The sequence below is a fragment of the Mytilus edulis genome, chromosome 11, assembly GCF_963676685.1.
Source record: "Mytilus edulis chromosome 11, xbMytEdul2.2, whole genome shotgun sequence".
In the NCBI taxonomy this organism is placed as follows: Eukaryota; Metazoa; Mollusca; class Bivalvia; order Mytilida; family Mytilidae; genus Mytilus; species Mytilus edulis.
The window spans coordinates 82140825-82165877 of NC_092354.1; the positions used below are offsets into that span (position 1 = coordinate 82140825).

The 25053-nt window shown below is 32.4% G+C and overlaps 2 protein-coding genes across 2 annotated transcripts in view; one reads left to right on the top strand and one right to left on the bottom strand.

The window, feature by feature from the left end:
• The window catches only part of LOC139496420 (myosin-10-like), a 139366-nt gene that overhangs the window by 100511 nt on the left and 13802 nt on the right, over positions 1-25053 (top strand). Inside the window, exons 28-39 of the mRNA XM_071285013.1 lie at positions 5006-5270; positions 12237-12309; positions 13245-13348; positions 13622-13729; positions 14103-14155; positions 14615-14787; positions 15299-15467; positions 18597-18704; positions 19094-19196; positions 19844-19920; positions 21677-21819; positions 23508-23667. Coding sequence (XP_071141114.1) covers positions 5006-5270; positions 12237-12309; positions 13245-13348; positions 13622-13729; positions 14103-14155; positions 14615-14787; positions 15299-15467; positions 18597-18704; positions 19094-19196; positions 19844-19920; positions 21677-21819; positions 23508-23667 — 1536 coding nt within the window. The remainder of the gene's footprint in view (positions 1-5005; positions 5271-12236; positions 12310-13244; positions 13349-13621; positions 13730-14102; positions 14156-14614; positions 14788-15298; positions 15468-18596; positions 18705-19093; positions 19197-19843; positions 19921-21676; positions 21820-23507; positions 23668-25053) is intronic.
• On the bottom strand, positions 8129-9744 carry LOC139496421 (histone H2A.V-like). Its single transcript, XM_071285014.1, has 2 exons — positions 9573-9744; positions 8129-8672 (listed from the first exon to the last, which is right to left on the bottom strand). Exons 1-2 carry the CDS (start codon positions 9643-9645, stop codon positions 8359-8361), a joined length of 387 nt encoding a protein of 128 aa, XP_071141115.1. The 5' UTR covers positions 9646-9744; the 3' UTR covers positions 8129-8358.

Consider the following 25053-nt stretch of genomic DNA (forward strand, 5'->3'; position numbering starts at 1 on the left):
AAACTTTTAGTCTATTACTTACCTGATGAAGGATATAACAGGAACATGTCACAAATCTTTAATAAGAGAATATGCAGTAAGACGTTTTTTAAATATATCCTTTGGAAAATGTTTTTTTATTTCTTATTTTGATTTGAATTTACTCAGGTTCAGAGGTTGCAGGTATTCATAAGTCAAAAGGTAGGATTGAGGCCCTGGAAGGGTAACTCTGAAGGTTATGTTTAATACAAATATAAAACTTAACCTCCAGTTATAAACATTAGCTTATCAATAATAAAATATTCTCTAAAAGTGCCCTGGGTACCTATGAAAGTTATGTTTAAAACAAATATAAAACTTAACCTCCAGTTATAAACATTAGCTTATCAATAATAGAATATTCCCTAAAAGTGCCCTGGGTACCTATGAAAGTAATGTTTAAAACAAATATAAAACTTAACCTCCAGTTATAAACATTAGCTTATCAATAATAAAATATTCCCTAAAAGTTACATCTATAAACCAAATCAATTAATTTATACTTACCGCGGTATGCATGTGCTTTAAGTAAATGCTTGTTAAATTTTCTATTATGAGTTGACCTTTCTTCAACCTCAAGGTTATACCAACTGCTAATCAATATTAAGCATTTAACAAACAATCAATCAAGCTAATAAAACGTGGCCAATACATTTAATTTTTAAATAAACTAAAGACTTTAAATGATCTTATATTTTGCCATTTTGGGGTCTTTAACACTGTAAGGGTTTTGCTCATTGTTAAAGGATGTACATGATCTTTAGTTGCTGTAATCTACGTCATTTTGGGGTCTTTAACACTGTAAGGGTTTTGCTCATTGTTAAAGGATGTACATGATCTTTAGTTGCTGTAATCTACGTCATTTTGGGGTCTTTAACACTGTAAGGGTTTTGCTCATTGTTAAAGGATGTACATGATCTTTAGTTGCTGTAATCTACGTCATTTTGGGGTCTTTAACACTGTAAGGGTTTTGCTCATTGTTAAAGGATGTACATGATCTTTAGTTGCTGTAATCTACGTCATTTTGGGGTCTTTAACACTGTAAGGGTTTTGCTCATTGTTAAAGGATGTACATGATCTTTAGTTGCTGTAATCTACGTCATTTTGGGGTCTTTAACACTGTAAGGGTTTTGCTCATTGTTAAAGGATGTACATGATCTTTAGTTGCTGTAATCTACGTCATTTTGGGGTCTTTAACACTGTAAGGGTTTTGCTCATTGTTAAAGGATGTACATGATCTTTAGTTGCTGTAATCTACGTCATTTTGGGGTCTTTAACACTGTAAGGGTTTTGCTCATTGTTAAAGGATGTACATTATCTTTTGTTGCTGTCATCTACGTCATTTAGATAGTTGTCTTAATTCCAATTTTACCATATCTTTTTTTAACAAGCATGGAAATTTGATTTTTATTATTTCATATATATTGTTGTTTTAATTAATAGAAAGGCTTATTACGGACAAGGTCAGGAGGATCGAGGTCAAGGTCACCAAGACCAGGAAGTTCTGACAAAGTAGAAAATGCACAATCATTACACCCTCTGTCGTCAGCATATGCTATTGAGGAAATCTCTGAAGGTCATAGTTCAAATTCTGGGTCACCACTGTCAGATGGTAGTAGAAGTATTAATTCTAGGTCAAATCCAAGGTCAGTTACAAGGTCACCACACATTAATACCAGATCATCACCTCCACAGCAAGATGGAGGTCATTCAAGGTCAGCATGGAATACTCCAAGAGGAGAAACACATTTGGCTTCACGTGATAGATCAGCCAAAAGTGATGCATCATCCAGGAGGGGAACATCTCCAAAGTATCATCAAATGTCACCTGACAATTTTGAGACATCCCCTAGAAGTGCTGATTCTATCAGAAAAGTTGCCTTATCCAGAGCTGAATGGCTCGAAGAAGAAGAAGAAGAATTAACACCACAAAAACCTTACACCTCTCCTGTGAAATCACTATCTCAACAGAAACCTTACACCTCTCCAGAGGTATCCATCAAAACTCTACCTCAAAATCAGGCCGAGGCTTTAGACAATGTAAATCAGATGATTACTCACGAAAAATTATCCTCATACCAAACAAGGGCATTAGACTCAGTAAGAATGGCATTACAACAGATAAACGAAGATCAAGAAAATCTATCCAATCAGCAGCTAGAAAGGACACTTACAATGATTTCATTGGCTAGTCAGTTGACAGAGGAATCACTACACCTTGGTCTGTTACCAGATAGTATATTTGACACATTTGCTGTCCTGAATTCCAGAGCTATGTCTGATATGAGTCACGGCGAGGACGAGTATAGTTTGGATGATAATATGTCAGCGTATAATACTGGAGCCGAGTTCCTCAGACCTATAACCAAAATGTCGGTCGAAAACCAGGTTTGTTCAGAAATGACATCATTCCTGTTGTTCTAATCGTTATACTAAGAGGTTTACATTGACATCACTTCCTGTTTGCATTGACACTTTTGTAACCATGACAACAGATTTTACATCCTGTTCGTGTTGACACTTTTTCCAGCCTCATTCACCATAACTGTTATATGACTCCCTGTTTACCATCATATCATGTTTCTCACTTGTTCCAATCCTAAATATCCTAAATTTTAGATTCATAATTCATATATAACATTTTCATCAAAAAAGATTAAAAAATGCATATTGCTTAATAAACCTTTTGGTTTCTGTTTCATTGCCTAATCTTAGTTTGACTGGACTAAATACATGAGATCTCCTGTTATGTGGTTCTTCCTCAAATCCTAATCTGTAATATTCTGTTTACTAACAAGTTTTCATCCTTCATCCTAATTTTTGACCTGAAACATAAGCACACTGAATTTTTCATTTATATATAAATTGTACTTTTATTTCAACTTTTTTCTCTTTATTAGTCAAATAGGCAATAAACTTTAAATTAAAGATGTATAAAAATGTTATAACAATTGTAGAAAAAAATCATGCACATTATTCTTTACTTTAGTATTATATCTTTCCACTTATTGTTGTTCATACATTCATTGTATTCATTATCTATTCATCTTGTCATATTATTAGATAGAAAAAATCATAATCATTGAAAGTTATATGAAAATAAAACATTTCTTCTTAAAACTACTCTAGAATCACTAGTTTACAGTTGTTTTTCTCAATCTCTGTAGCATATGACAGCGTTCCTGCAAGAGTTATCTCACCATAGTTTGAAATCTCTGCCACAACTAGGTGGCGTTCTTACATCGTCTCAGTCACAACGACCTTTCATCGGAGAAACTACCTGCTCTTCAATAGACAAATACAAACCACCTTCTGCACCACAGCGAATGGTTTCCTACCTAGACGACAGGGACACGACCTTTGACACAGAGGCTACAATGGGAACAATGTCTCGAATGAATACATTGACCTCTTTTTTACCAAAGATCAAACCAGATTCAAGGAAGCACACCAAAATACTAAGGTCAAGGGGCGTTGATGTTCAAACATTTGATTATCATGACATGGAGGTATTGGATGACATTTGACCTTTGTCACTTGAATTTGACCTTCAATCTTCACCTTGAAAATAATGTTCTTTAAATTAAACTGCACAAGTATTGATAATGAGTATTGTGTCTTGCAGTTGCAGATATTTGACCTTCACTGATAGTTTGAACCTAAGCTTACACTGTAAAATGTTATTAAATGTGTTTTAGTTAAAATTATTTTGACATTGAGATATTGAATTGGATGACCCTTTAACCTTCACAAGTTTGACATTGAATCCTCACCTCACTTTAATCTTTAACCTGTGATTGTCACCAACGAATGCCCAAATTTTATCAATATTGTAAATATCTTGTTCACTTTTTACATTCCTATTAATTATGCTACTTATAACAATTAAAAGGATCTGAGATCTCAGCCTTACTTTTGATATTCTAAACTGACCCCAGGGGGCCACTTCAATACTTAATTGTAAGGGGGGTGCCGCTAAGTTTCTATTACCTCACCTTTTCATATATAATTCAAATTTCAAAATGGTATACCATTTTATATATTGCATAAGTAAAAATGTTACCTTTTCCCATATTGTTGTAGTTGCAACAAGAAAGATTACAGACGAATTATGGGAACTTTATTGACCTTATCATTTATTTGTGATAGTATACCCAGGCCTATTCACATATTGACAAGCTTGAAAAGGTGACCTATTCCAGGGGCACATCCTATCACCATTCATATAGGAAATGGAACCCCTGAGAAACTTACACGGGTTCCTCCAGAGATCCTAGGGATGAATGGATGTACACAAATATCTTGTAGTACTGTAAATTAAGAAATGATTCAGGGGGTTTTATTAATACCAATGAGATGACTGGTAATTTTTGAAAGCTTAACCCCTATTAGTATGTTTATCTAGGTATGGTAGGTTGTTTGTTTTGTTTAAGAAAAGTGAAAAACTTGATTATTTTTTTGCTTGTGATGACAAATATTACCTATTAATGTTTGATGAAGTGGTGTGTGCATGAACTAATATCTGTTATGATTTAAAATATGTCATACAAGTGGCCTTGTGTGATAAAATGTATGTATTTTATACAATTTTTAGGTTATTTGTGAATTATGTTCCAGAGGTCAGAAGTGATTTCTTGATTATTTTGTTGCATGTTTGAAATGTGGGTCATGAAAATCATTTACATATACTGTATATGTAAAACTTTACCTTGATTGATGTTGTATTTATATCAATTTAACTTAGATAAGGATTCAGAATATTATATTTTGTTATTTTAGTCCTCTTTGAAAGAGTGAGATGTTCAAATTAAATAGTGTCAAAATCTATTTAGATGTTTTTTTTAAATTGTATCTCGATATAAAATGTTTTGATCTTTTCAAAAATATACAATATGGTCAAGTTTCTAACTTGATTACTAAAGCATCCTAAGAAATCATGAAGGAAAACGAAACCATGACAACCATGACGTCCATATTTACATTTTAGACCCAGACCTCTCCACCTCCACAACAACAACCACAGTCTGTACAAACAAAAGCAGAATCCCCAGAGTCTGTCAGAGAATCATCAGCCCTTAGCCGAGCCTCTTTACGGAGTCAGTATAAAGCTAAATTAGAGGAAACTCGCCATGCTGTTGAAGAAAGGAGGTCAAATACTCCCGCCATTTCTATACCTTCGCCAAGGTCCCTGGAGGAAGATCAACTGATCGAGGATGAAGATGATGATGTGGCCCTGCCTGATGATTTTAAAGGTGAGTTATCCCCCTTTGAATTATTTTAAAGTGATGATTTTAAAGATCAGTTGTCTCCCTTTGAATTGTTAAACTGTACATTAGACTCCAATCTTAGTGGGTAAAGGTAAACCACAAATTCAAATGTTTAATGAATTACAATTTTCTATAGACAATGTATGCAGTGATTGCAAAAACTATCAAATTAAATATCCACAAGAACCCAAGTTTTGCTCATTCCACAAAATATATTTCCACACTAAATATTTTCCTAAGCAGATAAGCATAATACAAATTTTAAAGTCTTTGGTTTTACAAGGCTGAGACCTATTTGTAGACCACATTCATTGGAGACGAGCATGCTTCCACAAGACAACTGTGACACTCACAGTAACAGTTTTCTTTATATGAATAATAAATACAAAATTTGACTTATTCACTAAAAATACTGAATAACACCAGAGACTACCAACTCTGAAAAGTGTATGTAATCTCTGAAGGGGAAAATTGCAGTTTGCTCTGGAATCTAAAGTTTTAACACTGTAATAGGTCTTACAATGAACTGGAGATATATCAGATGTTTTGTCAACTCCAAATTATGGATAAAGGAAGATAACTCTAATTATAAATATTATCTAAACAATGAAGGTTGTTTTTATGTGCATGCAATTTCCAATAGGAACTTCACCTTACAGCTTAGACTTCCACTTTCTTTATGATGTTTTGTTAGAAAAAAATTATATCTTTTTATGGAAAGTTCACATGCACTACTATTTTTTCAAAGGTCAAAATGTAGTGCTGTGCGACATGTTTTCAACTTTTACATGTTTTGTATATGCCCAAACTGCTAAGACTTGGATGTTACACTGAAATTCTGTACTACCCCTACATTGACTTAGGTTTTCCACAGATTTCATACATTGGAACCAGTACATAAACAAAATATTTATCTGTGACCCCAAACAGGCATGGTTTTTGAAACAGCTGTAGTTATAAAATGCAACCTGAAAGCATTGATATTTGTGTCATTTTTGCAGCTTGAGAATCTGAGTACATGTATGTAACCCGAATAATTCAGTCGTTATATTCCGCTGATCTACGAAGGCTACATTAACGCCTGAACGTCTTCCTCGATCAAGACCGTCAACCGGAAAATTCACACCGCTTTGCAATATGGGAATTTTGATTTAAATTGGCAGCTAAAGGAGGAGTTCCGGATGTTAATTGATGATAAATGATGTAAACTAATGTTAATTGATGTTAATTAATTATTATCGGATTTGTGTTAATTGAACACACGTGTTTGTTAAGACAATTTCAAGAGAGTTGCGCAGACTCATATCCTGATCGCCGCTGATTGGCTCTCTCTCACAGAGAGCAGGCGACGCGGCCAATGATCACAAGGAGTTCAAGCCCTCGTGTGGGAGAAAATCGGACACGGAAAGGGCTTGAATTATTCGAGTTAACATGTATGTTACATTTATAATTTTAATTTTTATAATTCGATATAGGTAGACTGCTTAGCATGTTATGCTCAGTGCACTATGTTTTGTGTATAATAAAACAGTGATATAAACTTGAAACTTTAAAGATAGTCAAAGATTATCAATACTCTGCTTTTCTGGTCATTATTCAAATTATGTTGAAATCAATTCTCATTGTTGAAGGTGGTTAATTATAAGTTACAAGTGAGAGGTTTGGCGACCTATAAAACCTTGTTTAATCCACCATTTTCTATAAGAAAACATCTGAACCATTAGTCAGGAAGGACAGTATTCCATTTGTTTAAGCTTTTGATATTGTCATTTATTAAGAGACTTTCTGTTTTGAATTTTTATAGTATAGTAGTTTTGTTGATTTAGTTTTTACCTACATTCAATCTATGGTAATTGTTATTTATCGTGTGAATGGTCATTGAAGAGAAGAGTTGTTCAAACATTGACACTTTTTAGAGCAATTACAACTGTAGTACCTTTTGTTTAATAGTTTTGGTCATTTTCAAAACAGCTGGTTCCATGTTCTCACTAGATAGTTATTTGTCCAATGACTTAAACAAATCAAGTTATTTACCAAGAGGAGAAATAATGAAGTATATTTTAGTTCAATAACCTGGCCATAAATATAACAAGCATTCTGTGAGACATTGCTACCAGTGATTAGTCCCCCTACAGGATTATTACATTGGAACACAATTCTAGATTAATTCAATATTTTCAAGCACGACAAAAAAAGAGTATTGAATTTACCAGTTTTCAAGGACCATAACTTTGCAGAAAATCATCTGACCCAAACAAATTCAAATTTGAACTGCAATTTGTTTTGATATAACAATACACCAAATATCAAATCAACAACTTTAAGCAAGAAAGTGTGAAAACAGAGTGTTAACCCAAGATCCCGTTCCACTTCACTGTTAGAGGACTAATAAGTGAATAATTCTCATTGGCAATCACACTTGAACACAAGTAATTTGTTGTTTGTGTCAGTGGTCTTGTTTTTTTATTGCAATTGTTGTTAACGTTTTTTTATGTTGGTGAAGTTAATACATGTAGCTCAATTGGTGAATTATTTGCTTGTTTGAAGAATGTAAGATGGCTTATCGTAGCTAATTAAATATATTTGTAATCTGTTGGGTTGTTGTCTTATTGACATTTGTACCCAACCTTCAATAATGAACAACAGTATCAGATAAAAGTAAGCTAGTATGTCAACAAGACACCATCAAAAACAATTGGCACAAAACTTGTTTTTTTTTTACAATTAACTGACTTCATGTGACCTACAGTTTATTTATGTGTCATTTGAACTCTTGTGGAGCGTTGTCTCATTGGCATTCATACAACATATATTATAACTTCAATAAATTGATTAAAAATAAAACATTTTAAAAATTTTATTTCAATAAAAACATAGATGATAATGAACTGCATTTTACTAATTGTCTATAACCTTCTGTGTGTTTTTACCCGTAAGGTTTGTTAAAATCACATTTTGTTCGATGATAAGTTTAAAATGAAGAAAAGTTATTCCAATGTTTGATGAAAAGTATTGAGCACTGTCAATGAGATGTTTGTAAAAGCTGCCGTAAAAGTCATCGATATAAACACAATTATGCCTTTCCTTGTGGACCCTTCTTTCCGATAAGAGATTTATGGATATGTGGGATGACACCACCTCCTGCAATGGTGGCTTTGATGAGAGAGTCTAATTCTTCATCTCCTCTAATGGCAAGCTGTAAATGACGGGGGGTGATTCTCTTTACTTTCAAATCTTTACTGGCGTTACCTGCCAACTCCAAAACTTCAGCGGTCAGGTATTCCAAGATGGCGGCACTGTAGACGGCAGCTGTGGCACCGACACGCCCATGACTAGTTGTTCTGTGTTTAAGATGTCTGTGGATACGTCCAACCGGGAACTGTAGACCTGAAATATACAATTTTAATATTTCAGTTATTAAGTTGGTACTAAAATTCTACACATGTTTAATTAATTAAGTACAAATTTATATTATATTGGAGTAATATTTTGCCTTACATTAAATTCTTCTCAAAGAAATTATAAGTTACATTTGTACTTGTGCAAAAATCCAGTTTACACAATGTCAGTGTTGTAATTCTTTTAATTCTTTTCATCTCTATTAAATTTAAATATCCATGAATTTGGGAGAAAAAAAATCTAAAATTTTAACCTTTTATTTCAAATCGTAGGTTTTTCTTGCAGATTATTGTTTTTGTTTATTGAGATATTAGTTTAATTTTAGAATAACAGTTAGTTAATTCTTTATGTACACAAAAACGTCTACCAGACTGTACACATTCAAGTTCATTTTGTGTGACTATTTACACACAAGTTATTTAGGTCAAATTTCATACTTTATATAGGTGTCCCTGGGGCATAAACATATATTATAATTTACAATGATTGTGTGTTTGTGTTTCTTTATATATGTAAGCACTAAAGAAACTTTTATTAAATTTACTTTTAATAATGAAATATACAGATGAACTCTATGACCTTTGCATAATAGTTTTTTGAATTTCAAAGGACTTAAAGTGTAGGAAACGAATTAATAAATGATCTTTGACAGATACATAATAGAATACTTTTACACACAATAATTTTTCTACATATTTAAACAAATTTGCAATAAAAATAGTGTGTAAACAACAAGCGCCGAATTTGTGCATCATGTGTCTATTTTGGCGGGAAAAGAAGCTTTTTCTACGATAATAGCTTGTGCTAGTTAAACGCCCCTAGTTAAAAATACATAATTTCCATTCATAAAATAAAAAGCAATTTACTATATTGATAATGAAAGCTAACCTGCTCTTTGAGATCTGGAGACAGCTTTTGCTTTAGCCTTTCCTGAATCTTTTCCTGCTTTACCGCCAGCCATTGTTGTGTATTTGTTGTGCTTTTGTGTGTCCGCTAAATTCTACACTGACCACACCGTAAATTTGGGTATTTATTATTACATCAGACACAACTCAGGTCAGTCCCATTTCGATGGATCAGTCTATTTTACTTTTTATTCATTGGATAGATTTCAGATAAGGGAGGAGTTAATGGAGTTGTTGACCAATTAGAAACTTGTCATACAAGCTTGAGTGATCTTGACATGGCATCTCTGTCAATTGAATGTAATTATAGTAATGACATTACCTAACTCAACCCCAGGAAATACCCAAGCCATAAAGCACTCAGGGGTCAAAGTTGACAATTAACAGAAGCCCTTGTAAATGTTTAATTGTCCCTCAGCTTGTCTTTGAAGCTTGGTCTAATCAATTTTAATCCTTTAATTAGTCTAATTGCATAATATTTTTTTTTAACCAGATGTAAAATTATAAGTAGCAATCAAAAAAATGTGTGAAAAATATTTTTCAATTCTTATTAAATTTTTAAAATTCATTTCCATGTTAAATATTTGCATGTATTTATATTTCAAGATTGTATTTTGTATTAAATAAAATGAATTACTTTCGTTTATAAAAAAAAAACTGATTTTTTTTCATCCCATTAATTATAAGGTGAAAATATAAACACTGAAATTTTACACTTATTCAACAGTTAAAAAGAAATATTTCAAAATAAGCTTTTACAAGTTTTAGGAAATTGTTCTTTAGTGTTGTCAAATGATGATGTATAAAATTTGGATCATATAAACATAAGTTATTATAAATGAAAAATATTTTCAAAAAATTTAACCAAAGAAATTATGGAGATTGCTAGTTCTTATTTGATAGTAAATATTATGAACTATTAAAAGTTACTTGTTCACCAGAGAAGCGATCATCTAAATTGTGACATATGTGCAGTGACTTTCTATGCTACATAAACAGTAAATGTACAGAATGTCACAGGACAAAAAGTCACAAATTTGATAGGACAAAAAGTCACAAATATCTGTTTGACCATTGTTGAATATTTAAGAGAAAGATCATGAAATATTTTCTTTTTATTAGATATATTTATTTCTAAGTTTAGGATATTGTTCATAAATAATTATTGCCTTGGTAAATGAAAATTTATTCAATTTTAATCATGCAAAGGATACATTCCTTGGCACATTTTAGGAAGCCATTTAAGTTCAAAGCCACTTTGACATTTTGTTTTTATAACAATCATTTAGGCATAATTGCTATTTATTGAATACATTTTAATTAAAAAGTTGCATTATATATGATAGTTCATGAAAAAAATTAAAAAAAATATTTTCAAAATTAGTGTTTCATTATTCAAAGAAAAATAATCTCAAAACTGAATTGTGACTTTCTGTCTGTGACTTTCTATCCGTTCACCTACATAAACATGGCCACTGCTTTCTACTTCAAAAGCAGCAAATATTGAAAAAATTTACAACAAAGTTCACATTCTGTTCTGCTCACATGAAAAACAAAATATTGGACCTGGCTTATTGTTTTGGAAAAGAAATATATGTCTCTAATTTATAAGAAGAAAATAATTGACATAATTGAACAAAATGCAACTAAATTTACGTCTGTCCTATAGCTTAACTTCTGCTCGAAGAGACATCTATTAAATTGTCTATGCATCTTTTTAGAATAAATTCATGGTTGTAATTTATTAATTTAAGATAATTAAAATGGAAGAACAAAAAACAAGTTTACTTATTTTGAGTATAAATTTGGTGATAAACTAATAATTATATAAGAAATATTTTTGAATTTATTTATTTTTATAGGCAAACATTTATATTAAATTGGTGGCTCACACTTATGCACAATAACTGCAAAATACATATTGACATAGCAATAAGCATAATCCAGGATCAGACCACCATACACCCTGCCCCACCTAAATGAAACTTCCCAATATATAATTAAAATATGACTTTTTGTCCTATGAGTAAGACAATTTGAAATATGATTTGTTTGTTGTTTTATCCTTGTATCAATGATGTCACAACTTTTAACCTTAAAAGATAGCACCAGTTAATATCAATGAATGATTGTCCCTCCCTACGCCTATATCAACCTGCTCTGTCGTTCTGTATTTCTCATATCAAGGCTTCAAAACAAGACCAGGCATTATCAGCGATGTCACAATGTGAGAGGAGATGTTATCAAGCTTGCTTTCGTCAAGCTTAAATTGTCTTAGGAAGTGGGATAAAAACAGTAATAGAATGATAAAAAGATAATGGACTTTTCTTCCTATAGATATCATCAAATATCAGCCGCTCGACCCAATTTATGTGAAACTCGCCAAAAAGGTTCACATTGTGGCTCGCGGCTGACAATATCAATGTGTAGAAAACCCCGATAATCTATACTTTTTTTATCCGTACAAAATTAGGTCAATTGAATTTTAACATTGAACATTTTTAGGGTTCAGCAACAGATATTGTTGATGTCTTTTATTTATTTTGTATGTTAAGTTACTATCTGATTTATATGTTCTCTTAATATCTTTAAGTTCCTATATAGAAATGATCCCAAGTTATATTGGAAGTTTTTTGTTTATTTTTAGAAGGAAGAAGTCGAGAGGCGACAATGGATGTGGCTACTTCTCCTCCTCTAGAAAAAAGAGATTCTATTACAAGGTAAGTTGAGGCATGATGAATTGTTGACAGTTCTCATTCTCTATAATAATATCTTATATTTGAGGCCTCTCATGGGGGTGTCCAAGAAATCACATAATCAGTTTTTTTCATGCCCCACCTACGATAGTAGGGGGGCATTATGTTTTCTGGTCTGTGCCTCCGTTCGTTCTTCCCTCCGTCCGTTTCTTTGTCCGTGCCTCCATTCGTCTGTTCGTCCCACTTCAGGTTTAAAGTTTTTGGTCAAGGTAGTTTTTGATGAAGTTGAAGTCCAATCAACTTGAAACTTAGTACACATGTTCCCGATGATATGATCTTTCTAATTTTAATGCCAAATTAATGTATTGACCCCACTTTCACGGTCCACTGAACATGTAAAATGATTGTGCGATTGGGGCATCCGTGTACTATGGACACATTCTTGATTATTCAAGCTTCACTAATATGTCTTGTAGAAAAAAACACACGTCTGGTGCAAATAAGGATCTAAGGGGATGTTCCAATTTTCAATAAGAAAAATGATAAAATGAGTTGTCTTTCTTTAGATATAATCTTTTTCACAACAATAATGGAACAAAATCTTAGAGTGACATCAACATCTGAAAATTGAGGTTTCCTGGGTCTCAAAATTGACTGGCTTACGTAATCTAACTTTTGCAAGCCAGGGTTGATTTTAGGATTTAAAGAAAAAGATTTACTGCGAAATCATTATTGGTGTAGTACCAATTTTTGTGGATATTGGGTAAATTACATAAATGTTCAATGAAGCAAATGTTTTTTTCATGTTTGCATTCTGACTCCCAAAGAAATCAAATACCCACAAAAATACGATTTTTTCTCAATCCACAAAATTATAACCATTGTTTGTGATTTTATAAACTTCTTTTATTTCAGGTACTGATTACGATTATTACAAACATGATGACCTTTTATTTCAGGTATTCAACTAAACCTGATGACCCAGTTATACAAGAATATCTAAAGACTTACGACAGTATTATAAGCTTCAGGGATGCTCTTAGTAAAATATTACTGGATAAAGGTATGTGAGGGTAAACATAGCGTTTATGAAAAAAAATTAGCAATTTATACACTATAAATCCTAAAGGACTATATTTATACATAACAAAAATCAAAGGCTTTTATTAAAACTTCATTTTATTTGCATTAGACTGATCTCTTATTAAAACATTAAAAACTATTTGTATTGATGTGATTGTATACATTTTATTTTTATTTACATACGGTTAAAGGGGGGTAGCTCCATTATATTTTTATGACTAGTTAAAGGGAGATAAATACTATATATTTCCAGAAATGTTACAAGCTAGTCAAGTATTAACTGATTTAGAGACCGCTAGATTTGATAGAGATGACAAACTGGAACCACAAGTGGAGATGATGACCTCGAACGCTTATTACTGTAAGTTTTTTGATAAGTGGGTAGAAGGGGTAGATAACTGCAAATGCTGTCTGAGTAAAATTTAATGCATACAATTGTTGTTTTCTCAGAGGATGTGGGGAGGGGTAGAGAACCTCAGATGGAGAGATTAATATGAAATACTTATTATTGTGATATTTCTGAGAGGATATGTGGGAGTGTTGCCAAAAGTGGATACAATGGCAAAAATACAAGTTTTCCTTAATTCACAAAAATACAAATTTTCATTAATTTACAAAAATACAAATTTTCATTAATCCGCAAAAATATAAATTTTCCTCAATTCACAAAAATAAATGAAACCTCAGTATTCTTATGTTACCAGTATTACTTATTGTAAATTATTCTTTTTCAGTATTTGAAGAGATAATAGCAGTTTTAGGCAGTATTTTATATACAGAAGAGAGGGTATGTTTTTCATATATAGACCTCAGTCTTTAACCTCTGTAAATACGAAGTCGAAGTATATTTTTAGAATTTCTTATAAAACATTTAAAGAAGTACTCAATATACTCTACAGCTAAGATACATTTTGGTGAGAGTTTTTCTTAGATGACCTTTGTGACCCTACAAAAAAGCCTAATGTTTTTTATTGTAAAAATTATGACGAACATATTTTGGTAAAAAAAAAAGCCAGAACAACTCCTATTTTGAAGTTCAATAGCATTTCAATAATTGAACTAGCACACTTATTTACAACAATCATTAACAAATAATGCATACAACAATTTCTGTAGTTACAGTATTTTAGATAAAATAGTATGAAATTCTTTGATTAGAAATCATAATTCCGAATTTTTCTTAAAATCAAAAAAATAATTTTGAATCTATGAACTTAATCCTCAGTTGTACTTTATTTTATTACAGGAGCCAGTAGTATCTTCTATGATGATATCTAGAGAGGGAACAAAACCAATGACGAGAGAAAAATCAGGCGATTCCCTCAGAGGAGCTTTACGTCAGAGTCGTGTATCTTCTGTCGCTAGTCCAGGGCTAGATAAAGGTCTTCTAAATGAATTACAAGATAATTATACAAAACTGTAAGTGAATCACTGTATTTAAATCTTAGTAAATAGTCAAAAATGTTTTAAAAAAATAAGAGAATCAAAATAAAGAAAGGTGTAATTACGTTTTCTCTTGGTTAAGGGGAAGTAACTCTTAAAATTTTACAAATATTTGACAGAAAAACTTTTTATGTCTATATGAAGTAAAATTTCTACTCAGACTTTTATTGGTCTAGGGGATATTAATTTCTTAATTTTATTTTTTCACTAAAAACAGTTTCAAGAGATGTAGACAAAATATTGTCATTAAAAATATTATTTGTTCAAGGGGAGCTAACTTGCATGTAATTTTTGGCAAAAAAGTTTGAGGTTTCTATATTATTGAAATATATCTGAACAGAAAATAATAAAGTGGATAGCATGAGTGGGATAACTCTTGTATTGAATATTTTCCTTGACAAAAATATTTGTTGTAATGTTTAAAATAATGTCTCCTCAAACAGAAACCTCTAAGGGAGATAACTTATTTATTCACTTTTATCCCCAGACAAAAACAGTTTGAGGGTGAATCAAAGAAACATGAAGAACAGATCCGACATAACACAGTTGTTATGATGGAAATGCAGGATACGATCAATGAACTACAAAGAGAACTTGGTAACCTGGGAAGGTCTGCTAGTCGTATAAGACAAAGTTCTGACTTGGCCACGCCCCAGGTAAGTGAAATGGAGAATACAATTAATGAAGTACAACAATTATTAACCTAGAAATGTTTATCCTATACAAACAAGTTCTTGATCTAGCCACATCCCATTGAAATGTTTGACACAATTAATGAGCTACAATCAGAACTTGGATCTTTGTATAGTTTGATTTTTATTATCCTCAAATATACTTAAATTCATGTTGATAAATAACCCTGAAAAGTTTTTTATTTGATTTAGGTCTTGCCTTGTACACAGCTACTTTTGCATAGGTACTATTTCTGTACTAAAATATGTAGTACTGGAAATTTACTTTTGATATTTAGTACTATTTCTTTACTTTAAAATTATTGTAATATTTAGGTACTTGTATTTTACAGTACTTGATTTGTACTAAATATTTTGGTACAGAAACAATATTTCATGTTTGAAAATCATAATTTTAAGAGATTTGAAATAGAAAAACTTTCAAAATGCTGAAAATGTAACGGTCGTAACCAAATATCTGTAGTACCTAAATTTCAAGTACAAATTAAGTACTGTAAAATACAGGTACCTTAATATTACAATAATTTTAAAGTAACAAAATAGTACTGAATATTAAAAGTAAATTTCAAGTACTACAGATTTTCAGTACAGAAATAGTACCTATGCAAAAGTAGCTGTGTAGTCATAAAACTTTTAAGTACACGTTTAAGGCTTAGAAATAAACCATTTGGTGTAATGAGCACAAATTTTAAACAAACAATCTTAGATATGCTTATCCAAGCACAATACATCTCTGCTTTTTCTTTTGAGAACCATGAAAACAAAGCAATTGTAGGAGCTGATCTAGAACTTATCCTGTTGCGATAATGAAAATATTACAAAAAAAATCTGAATTTACAGTATTTAAAATATATTCTAAATTAGAGTTTTGAGCCAGATTTTACTGATCATGAACACAAAAAAGTGATACTGTGAGTTGAGCATGGTCTATGTGCAGATGTCTTTCTTCCTTTTTAGCTCACCTGGCCCAAAGGGCCAAGTGAGCTTTTCTCATCACTTGGCGTCCGTCGTCCGTCGTCCGTCGTCGTCGTCGTCCATCGTTAACTTTTACAAAAATCTTCTCCTCTGAAACTACTGGGCCAATTTTTACCAAACTTGGCCACAATCATTATTAGGGTATCTAGTTTAAAAATTGTGTCCGGTGACTCGGCCAACCAACCAAGATGGCCGCCATGGCTAAAAATAGAACATAGGGGTAAAATGCAGTTTTTGGCTTATAACTCAAAAACCAAAGCATTTAGAGCAAATCTGACATGGGGTAAAATTGTTAATCAGGTCAAGATCTATCTGCCCTGAAATTTTGAGATGAATCGGACAACCCGTTGATAGGTTGCTGCCCCTGAATTGGTAATTTTAAGGAAATTTTGCTGTTTTTGGTTATTATCTTGAATATTATCATAGATAGAGATAAACTGTACACAGCAAAAATGTTCAGTAAAGTAAGATCTACAAATAAGTCAACATGACCAAAATGGTCTGTTGACCCCTTTAGGTGTTATTGCCCTTTATAGTCAATTTTTAACCATTTTACGTAAATCTAAGTCATCTTTTACAAAAATCTTCTCCTCTGAAACTACTTGGCCAAATTAAACCAAACTTGACCACAATCATCATTAGGGTATCTAGTTAAAAAATTGTGTCCGGTGACCTGGTCAACCAACCAAGATGGCCGCCATGGCTAAAAATAGAACATAGGGGTAAAATGCAGTTTTTGGCTTATCACTCAAAAACCAAAGCATTCAGAGCAAATCTGACATCGGGTAAAATTGTTTATCAGGTCAAGATCTATCTGCCCTGAAATTTTGAGATGAATTGGACAACCCGTTGATAGGTTGCTGCCCCTGAATTGGTAATTTTAAGGACATTTTGCTGTTTTTGGTTATTATCTTGAATATTATTATAGATAGAGATAAACTGTAAACAGCAAAAATGTTCAGCAAAGTAAGATCTACAAACAAGTCAACAAGACCAAAATGGTCTGTTGATTTCTTTAGGAGTTATTGCCCTTTATAGTCAATTTTTAACCATTTTTCGTAAATCTTAGTTATCTTTTACAAAAATCTTCTCCTCTGAAACTACTGGGCCAAATTAAACCAAACTTAGCCTCAATCATCATTGGGGTATCTAGTTTAAAAATTGTGTCCCGTGACCTGGCTAACCAACCAAGATGGCCGCCATTGCTAAAAATAGAACATAGGGGTGAAATGTAGATTTTGGCTTAAAACTCTGAAACTGCAGCCTTTAGAGCAAATCTGACATGGAATAAAATTGTTTATCAGGTCAACATCTATCTGCCCTGAAATTTTCAGATGAATCTGACAACCTGTTGTAATTGGGTTGCTGCCCCTGAATTGGTAATTTTAAGGAAATTTTGCTGTTTTTGGTTATTATCTTGAATATTATTATAGATAGAGATAAACTGTAAACATCAATAATGTTAAGCAAAGTAAGATTTACAAATAAGTCAACATGACGGAAATGGTCAATTGACCCCTAAGGAGTTATTGTCCTTTATAGTCAATTTTTAACAATTTTCATAAAATTTGTAAATTTTAACTAACATTTTCCACTGAAACTACTGGGCCAAGTTCATTATAGATAGAGATAATTGTAAGTAGCAAGAATGTTCAGTAAAGTAAGATGTACAAACACATCACCATCACCAAAACACAATTTTGTCATGAATCCATCTGCTTCCTTTGTTTAATATTCACATAGACCAAGGTGAGCGACACAGGCTCTTTAGAGCCTCTAGTTATTGAGGTGGCTTTTTATGCAGCAATGATGGCCATTATGAATTTTTGGTCTGTTTGTCTATTCAACCATCAATCTGCCCCGCTTCAGGTTGAAGTTTTGATTAAAGTTTTTGGTCAAGGTAATTTTTGATGAAGTTGAAGTCCAATCAAAATTGACACTTGGTACACAAGTTCCTTATGAAATGGGCTTTCTAACTGTAATGGCAAATAAGAGTTTTGACCCCAATTTCACAGTCCACTGAACATACAAGATGATAGTGCAATTGGGGCATCCATTCATTATGGACACATTCTTGTTTTGCCTATGTTAATAAAGTTTTTTTTTAAATTATTTTAGGGACAAGCAGAGTCAGCTATCATGTTTACTAGACTGGATTCTGAAAGAAATGCCAAAATAATGAAGAGAGCTGTCAATGACCAGAAACTGGATCCAGATCAGTATAAAGTGAGTTATGTCCCTTTGATGATAAACTCTTATTTTTCAACACATGGAAAATACTGTAAATTCAGAAATTATTGCGAAAAATGTGACAAGGTTATAGTCACAATAATTTAAACTCACATTTTGAAATTTTTTATATAAATTAGACAGGATTTTTCTCAATATGGCAAAACTTAAAATCGCATTTAAGTCCAAAATGACAAAATTGCAATAATATACATGATATATGCATGCAATAATTTCTGAATTTACATTAGATATTAGTTTAGTGATCTAACTAAATACAGATAATTTTTTCAATTTCATATTTATATCATAATTGGAAATAAAGCATATGTATATGCGTTTTAACTTTAAAAATTACTCAGTTTTGAATATTATTTTTTTCTCAGGATGCTGTGTCCAAAATGGAGGATTATGTCAGTATACCTGCCAAAAGATTAGCTCATCTTGTAAGAAAATATGTACATCATTGTAGAATGAAGGAAATAGAAGGTAAGGGAGAAAATCTACTATGGTTACCAGGATAGGCACTTGGTAAATTGGATCACCTTCTATAGAAGCAATATCAGAATTTCTCTTTATTTTTACCATACAAAATAGTCATTTACATACATGAGCTAGTAATTATCACAGTGAATAAGAAGTTTTTTATTAAGTGGTAATAGTCCTCAAGTCAACCAACCAGTAGCAACACTAAAAAAAAACAAAGTAAGAATTTTAGAGGTCAACCTACTGTCTTCAACAATAGCCAGTTGTCTTTATCATGTCAAGTTTAGGGGTTGTCCTTTGTTGGTGTTTTTCATAACTGTTTCTTACTTCTTTTTATAGAATAGACTGGTGGTTCCTGTTTGATTTTTTTTACACTAGTTATTATGGGGTCCTTTATAGCTAACTGTTCTGTGTAAGCCAAAGCTTCGTGTCGAAGGCTGTAATTGTTAACCTTTTATACATTTGACGTTGATGGAGAGTTGTCCGTTAGGCACTCATACCACTTTTTCTTTTATATAAGCTCGCTCACAGTTTTTCATTCAATAAAAGTGACCTTATAGAAGGTTTGATTGAAAGTGTTGATATATTATATATTTCTATTGTATTTCATTGAGGAATTTATGTACACTTTTACAATATTTATATTTCAGAGAATGTAAAGAAGAGTAAGAGTTTAGATGAGAATGTGTTTGAAGTTTTGGATAAGATGGAAAACTTTCAGAATAAGGTAAGATATCAGAGTATATATATTTATACTTAAGAAATAATTCTTTTATGTCATGCTTTATGCTCAAGAAATAATTCTTTCATGCCATGATCTGTGCTCATTGTAACATGGCTAGGCATTATATTTGTCAATATCTTAATTTAGAGCGTTAGCAAGGTGTTAAATGTATATAATGCCTACCCATGTTAAAATGAGCGTAGAGCATTGCATGAAATAATTATTTCAATTCTAATAGGAATATTTTGAACTTTTTTACTTCAAAGTGGACCTATAATAAATGCTCGAAATGACGTTATTTTGATTTGAAAAACCAAAAACGTTATAGAAAATGGACAGTTTAACAAAGAACAAATAACAATAAAAAAAGAACAGACACATTTAATCTTAATTTCCTAGCCAGCAGCACCAACAAAAAGGTCTATTTTGATCTCTGGCCTTGTTCAAAATTCATCTTGACACTGCAATTTCAATTCAATCACATGCAGCTGATGTTTTATTGGAATGAGAACATGGCTTTGTATCCAAAGCTATAGAAGAACGTCCTATTAGAATGTAAATTAAGGTAGTAGTTTGTCATTTTCACCAGTCCCATTGGGATCAAGCGCAGAATGGGAAAAATTATATGTACATAAGTTCTGTAATTGGTTCCCATTCTCTAACTCAAGTGTGCCTCAAACAACTGTTATTAAACTTATACACAATGCTTATTAATACACAACTCAGAACAAGTTTGAATTTAGGTGACATAACTTTTTCTTTTCTTGAGTTACATTGTGTGTCCCTTTATAACGTTATATGCAAGCAGTGGCATCATTTGTGTCCCATGGACTCATTCTCCATTTTTTTAGTGATATTTGATAGCATTCAAACTGAAGTATCATAATCTCAGATACCTTTTTTATGCCCCACCTACGATAGTAGAGGGGCATTATGTTTTCTGGTCTGTGCGTCCATCTGTCCTTCCGTCTGTCTGTCCTTCCATCCGTCTGTCATTCCGTCCGTTCGTTCGTTCGTTCAGGTTTAAGTTTTTGGTCAAGGTAGTTTTTGATGAAGTTGAAGTCCAATCAACTTCAAACTTAGTACACATGTTCCCTTTGATATGATCTTTCTAATTTGATTGCCAAATTAGACTTTTGACCCCAATGTCTCGGTCCACTGAACATAGAAAATGATAGTGCAAGTTTCAGGTTAAAGTTTTTGGTCAAGGTAGTTTTTGATGAAGTTGAAGTCCAATCAACTTTAAACTTAGAACACATGTTCCCTTTGATATGATCTTTCTAATTTAATTGCTAAATTAGACTTTTGACCCCAATGTCATGGTCCACTGAACATAGAAAATGATAGTGCAAGTTTCAGGTTAAAGTTTTTGGTCAAGGTAGTTTTTGATTTAGTTGAAGTCCAATCAACTTGAAACTTTGTACACATGTTCCTTAGGTTATGATCTTTCTAATTTAAATGCCAAATTATATTTTTTATCCCAATTTCACGGTCCACTGAACATAGAAAATGATAATGGGAGTGGGGCATCCGTGTACTATGGACACATTCTTGTTATGATTTCTTTTAACTTGTCTCGGTGCCAAATTCTTTATGCAGCTAATCCCAGTTGAACGCACCTTGCATGCATATATCTATAATACCAGCCTTTTAAATAAAATTTGGAATTCGTTTTTGTTTACATACATGAATACTGGTTTATCATTTATTAGTTTATAAACAAATATCTCTTAACGGGTATTTATTTTTTATATTTTAGAGGGCCAAACAATGGGCTGATGGTATGGACCACATGGGCAATGACAGACTACGATTTGCTAACATATTAATGGAGACATTAGAGAATATAGAACAACAGTCTGGAATCTTCCTTATTAAACCCATGTACTCATTCAAGGGGAGGTAAGTCAGAAATCTTCTTTATTAAACCCATGTACTCATTCAAGGGGAGGTAATTCTGGAATCTGTTATTAAACCCATGAACTTGTTCAAGGGGAGGTAAGTCAAGAATATTTCCCATTAAACTCATGTACTCAATCAAGGGTAAGTATAAAGTTGGGCGATTATTGATATTCATGCTTAAGAGAGCATACTTTTCAACATGCAGACAGTTTCTAGAATTTCTGCACAGATGCAGATCCAGGATTTTTAAATTAGGCAGCTTGGGGCCCTAGATTAGACAGCATTTGGAGTGGAATAGATTTAAAAGTCTGCATGAGCCATAATTGTAGCTCCAAAAGGGGACTTGGCCACCTCCACTTAAATCTGTCTCTGGTGCAGACAGTGTTTTATTTTGATATTCTCTTCTACCACAAAAGATATTTCAGGCCTTGCGGTCATAAAACTTTCGAGTACAATTTTTGTACTCAGACTCAAGTATCAACCAATCAAAATACTGGATTTTGTGTTTCGAGCACTTATTTTGTACTCCAAGTGCTAAGTAAAGTTTTCTGACCGAGAGCCCTGAGACTTTCGATTTGGATCTGCTTTCCATGCCTTATGTCAGTTTACCAGACATGTGATAAACTAAAGAAATCTTTGCAATGATGTTTTCATGAAAATCAAAGATATGGGAACTGTCACCTATTATAGGATTCATCTGTGTGAGTTATAAATAATAGTATAGTCAAATATATTTAGTGAAAATCAATTAAAATCGTTTCTGAAGCTTAATTTTCCTGTTTGAAAAACAAGGCAAATGCATATCTACCTCCATGTTAAAAACTCTCAAATGATTTGGTCAGTAATATGATCTAAGATAAATTATGAGAAGTTCACACACTTGTATTAAAATAAAATTTTGTTACAAAACTTTTGTTTTACAAAACCACATTGTTTACAGATTATTATTGCAAAACAGGACAATTTGTTCAGAGTTTGTATAAGAACAATTTTATTCTTATAGAAAGGGAGATAATTTATTCTTATAGAAAGGGAGATAATTTACTATGTTTGTTATATTTTCTTTTTGAAGGGATACAATAAACATACCAGATTACTTACGGTAAAACCAGAATTCACATTTAACCCTAATAAAATGTCAAGGTCACAAAAGGAAATATATGATAATTCTGATAGTGAAATAATAACATGTTTTAAATGATGACGTGATATCAGCACCTAATCACAATCTGAGTTCTCGACCTTGGCATTATTTTGTTTGACCTTGAGTTATTTAGTTACCTGTTTGAAGGTTGTCTATGTCACTGTTTGATCAAGTTACATCACAACTATGTTTTAATGAATTACCTTACCACTGTTAACGCAAAGTTGTTTTTAATCAATTCCCATGCTAACCATATAATATTTTCTGACTTATGAATGTAATTTACTAATTTATTTTCACTATATTTTTTTTTAGGAATCTTTAAGACTCAATGTGAGTTTGATTTTGTATAGTTTTGTATAGACTTGTCTAATGTTTAGGGTAGTATATCTTTTGGTTTAGTTTTATTGTTTAGTTCCTGTCTGCTTGTACTTATAGGGAAAAATCATGTTATATTGTTGAATTTGAAATATTTAAAAAATCTGCTTTTGTGGATTATCAGATCAGAACCATAATGTTTATTGTTAACATAATTTTATTTTAGAGACATCAAAGAGAGATATGCAGGAAAACTTGCCCGCCCGATGAGACCACAGAGAAACATATCTCCCGCAAGAGAGATCAGCTCGTTTGCACCTGCACCAACACCAGCATCTAATATCAGGGGCCTTACAAGGGGACATGTTAGTTCTAGCCTAATGCAGGTAAATGTAGTTAACTATCCCTCATCTAAGCTAATGTCAACAGAGTATGACCTGTAGGTTTGTCTCTTTATTTGGTCTTTCCCTAATGTATTCTCTTAATATTGCTTTTTTTGGGGAAAGATTGCTCCTATTATATCCTGATAATTAAGTTTCAGAATTATCATATGTGACAAAAAACAATTTTTGTCGAGCCTGCAACTTTTGTTGCACAAAGCTCGACATAGGGATAGTGATCCGGCGGCGGCGGCTACGGCGGCGGCGTTAGCTAACTTCTTAAAAGGTTTATATTTTAGAAGGTGAAAGACCTGGATGCTTCATACTTTGTATATAGATGCCTCATGTTACGAAGTTTCCGTCAGTCACATGTCCAATGTCCTTGACCTCATTTTCATGGTTCAGTGACCACTTGAAAAAAAAGTTCAGAATTTTTGTAATGTTGAATTCTCTCTTATTATAAGTAATAGGATAACTATATAACTATATACTAGGACAACTATATTTGGTATGTGCATACCTTGCAAGGTCCTCATGCCCGTAAGACAGTTTTCACTTGTCCTCGACCTCATTTCATGGATCAGTGAACAAGGTTAAGTTTTGGTGGTCAAGTCCATATCTCAGATACTATAAGCAATAGGGCTAGTATATTTGGTGTATGGAAGGACTGGAAGGTGTACATGTCCAACTGGCAGGTGTCATCTGACCTTGACCTCATTTTCATGGTTCAGTGGTTATAGTTAAGTTTTTGTGTTTTGGTCTGTTTTTCTCATACTTTATGCAATAGGTCTACTATATTTGTTGTATGGAATGATTGTAAGGTGTGCATGTCTAGCGGGCAGATGTCATCTGACCTTGACCTCATTTTCATGGTTCAGTGGTCAAAGTTAAGTTTTTAAGTTTTGGTCTTTTTATCTAATATTATATGCCAAAGGTCAGCTATATTTGGTGTATGGAAATATATTATGATCTATATGTCAGTCCCGCAGGTTTATTTGACCATGACCTCAATTGCACGGTTCAATGCACAGTGTTAAGTTTTTGTGTTTTGGTCTATTTTTCTTAAATTATAAGTAATAGGTCAACTATATTTGTTGTATGGAAGCTTTGTTAGCTGTACATGTCTGCCTGGCATGGTTCATCTGACCTTGACCTCATTTTCATGGTTTATTGGTCTTTGTTTAGCTATCTTGGTTAATGTTAAGTTTATGTGACAGTTGTAATAAAGCTTTATACTTAGGACTTTCAACATAATATCAATGATTAGTAAAGAAGGCGAGACATTTCAGTGTGTGCACTCTTGTTTATCAAAAAATTAAATAAGTATGCATGGTGTATAAATTAGTTATAAAAATAGGTTAACATTCATGAACGAAGGAAGATAACTCCAAC

Bases quoted from the DNA above. Each gene is read 5' to 3' on its own strand.
- LOC139496421 (XM_071285014.1), bottom strand. From the start codon at position 9,645: ATGGCTGGCGGTAAAGCAGGAAAAGATTCAGGAAAGGCTAAAGCAAAA. The intron at 8,673-9,572 runs GTTAGCTTTCAT...TGTATATTTCAG, and splicing joins CTCCAGATCTCAAAGAGCAG to GTCTACAGTTCCCGGTTGGA.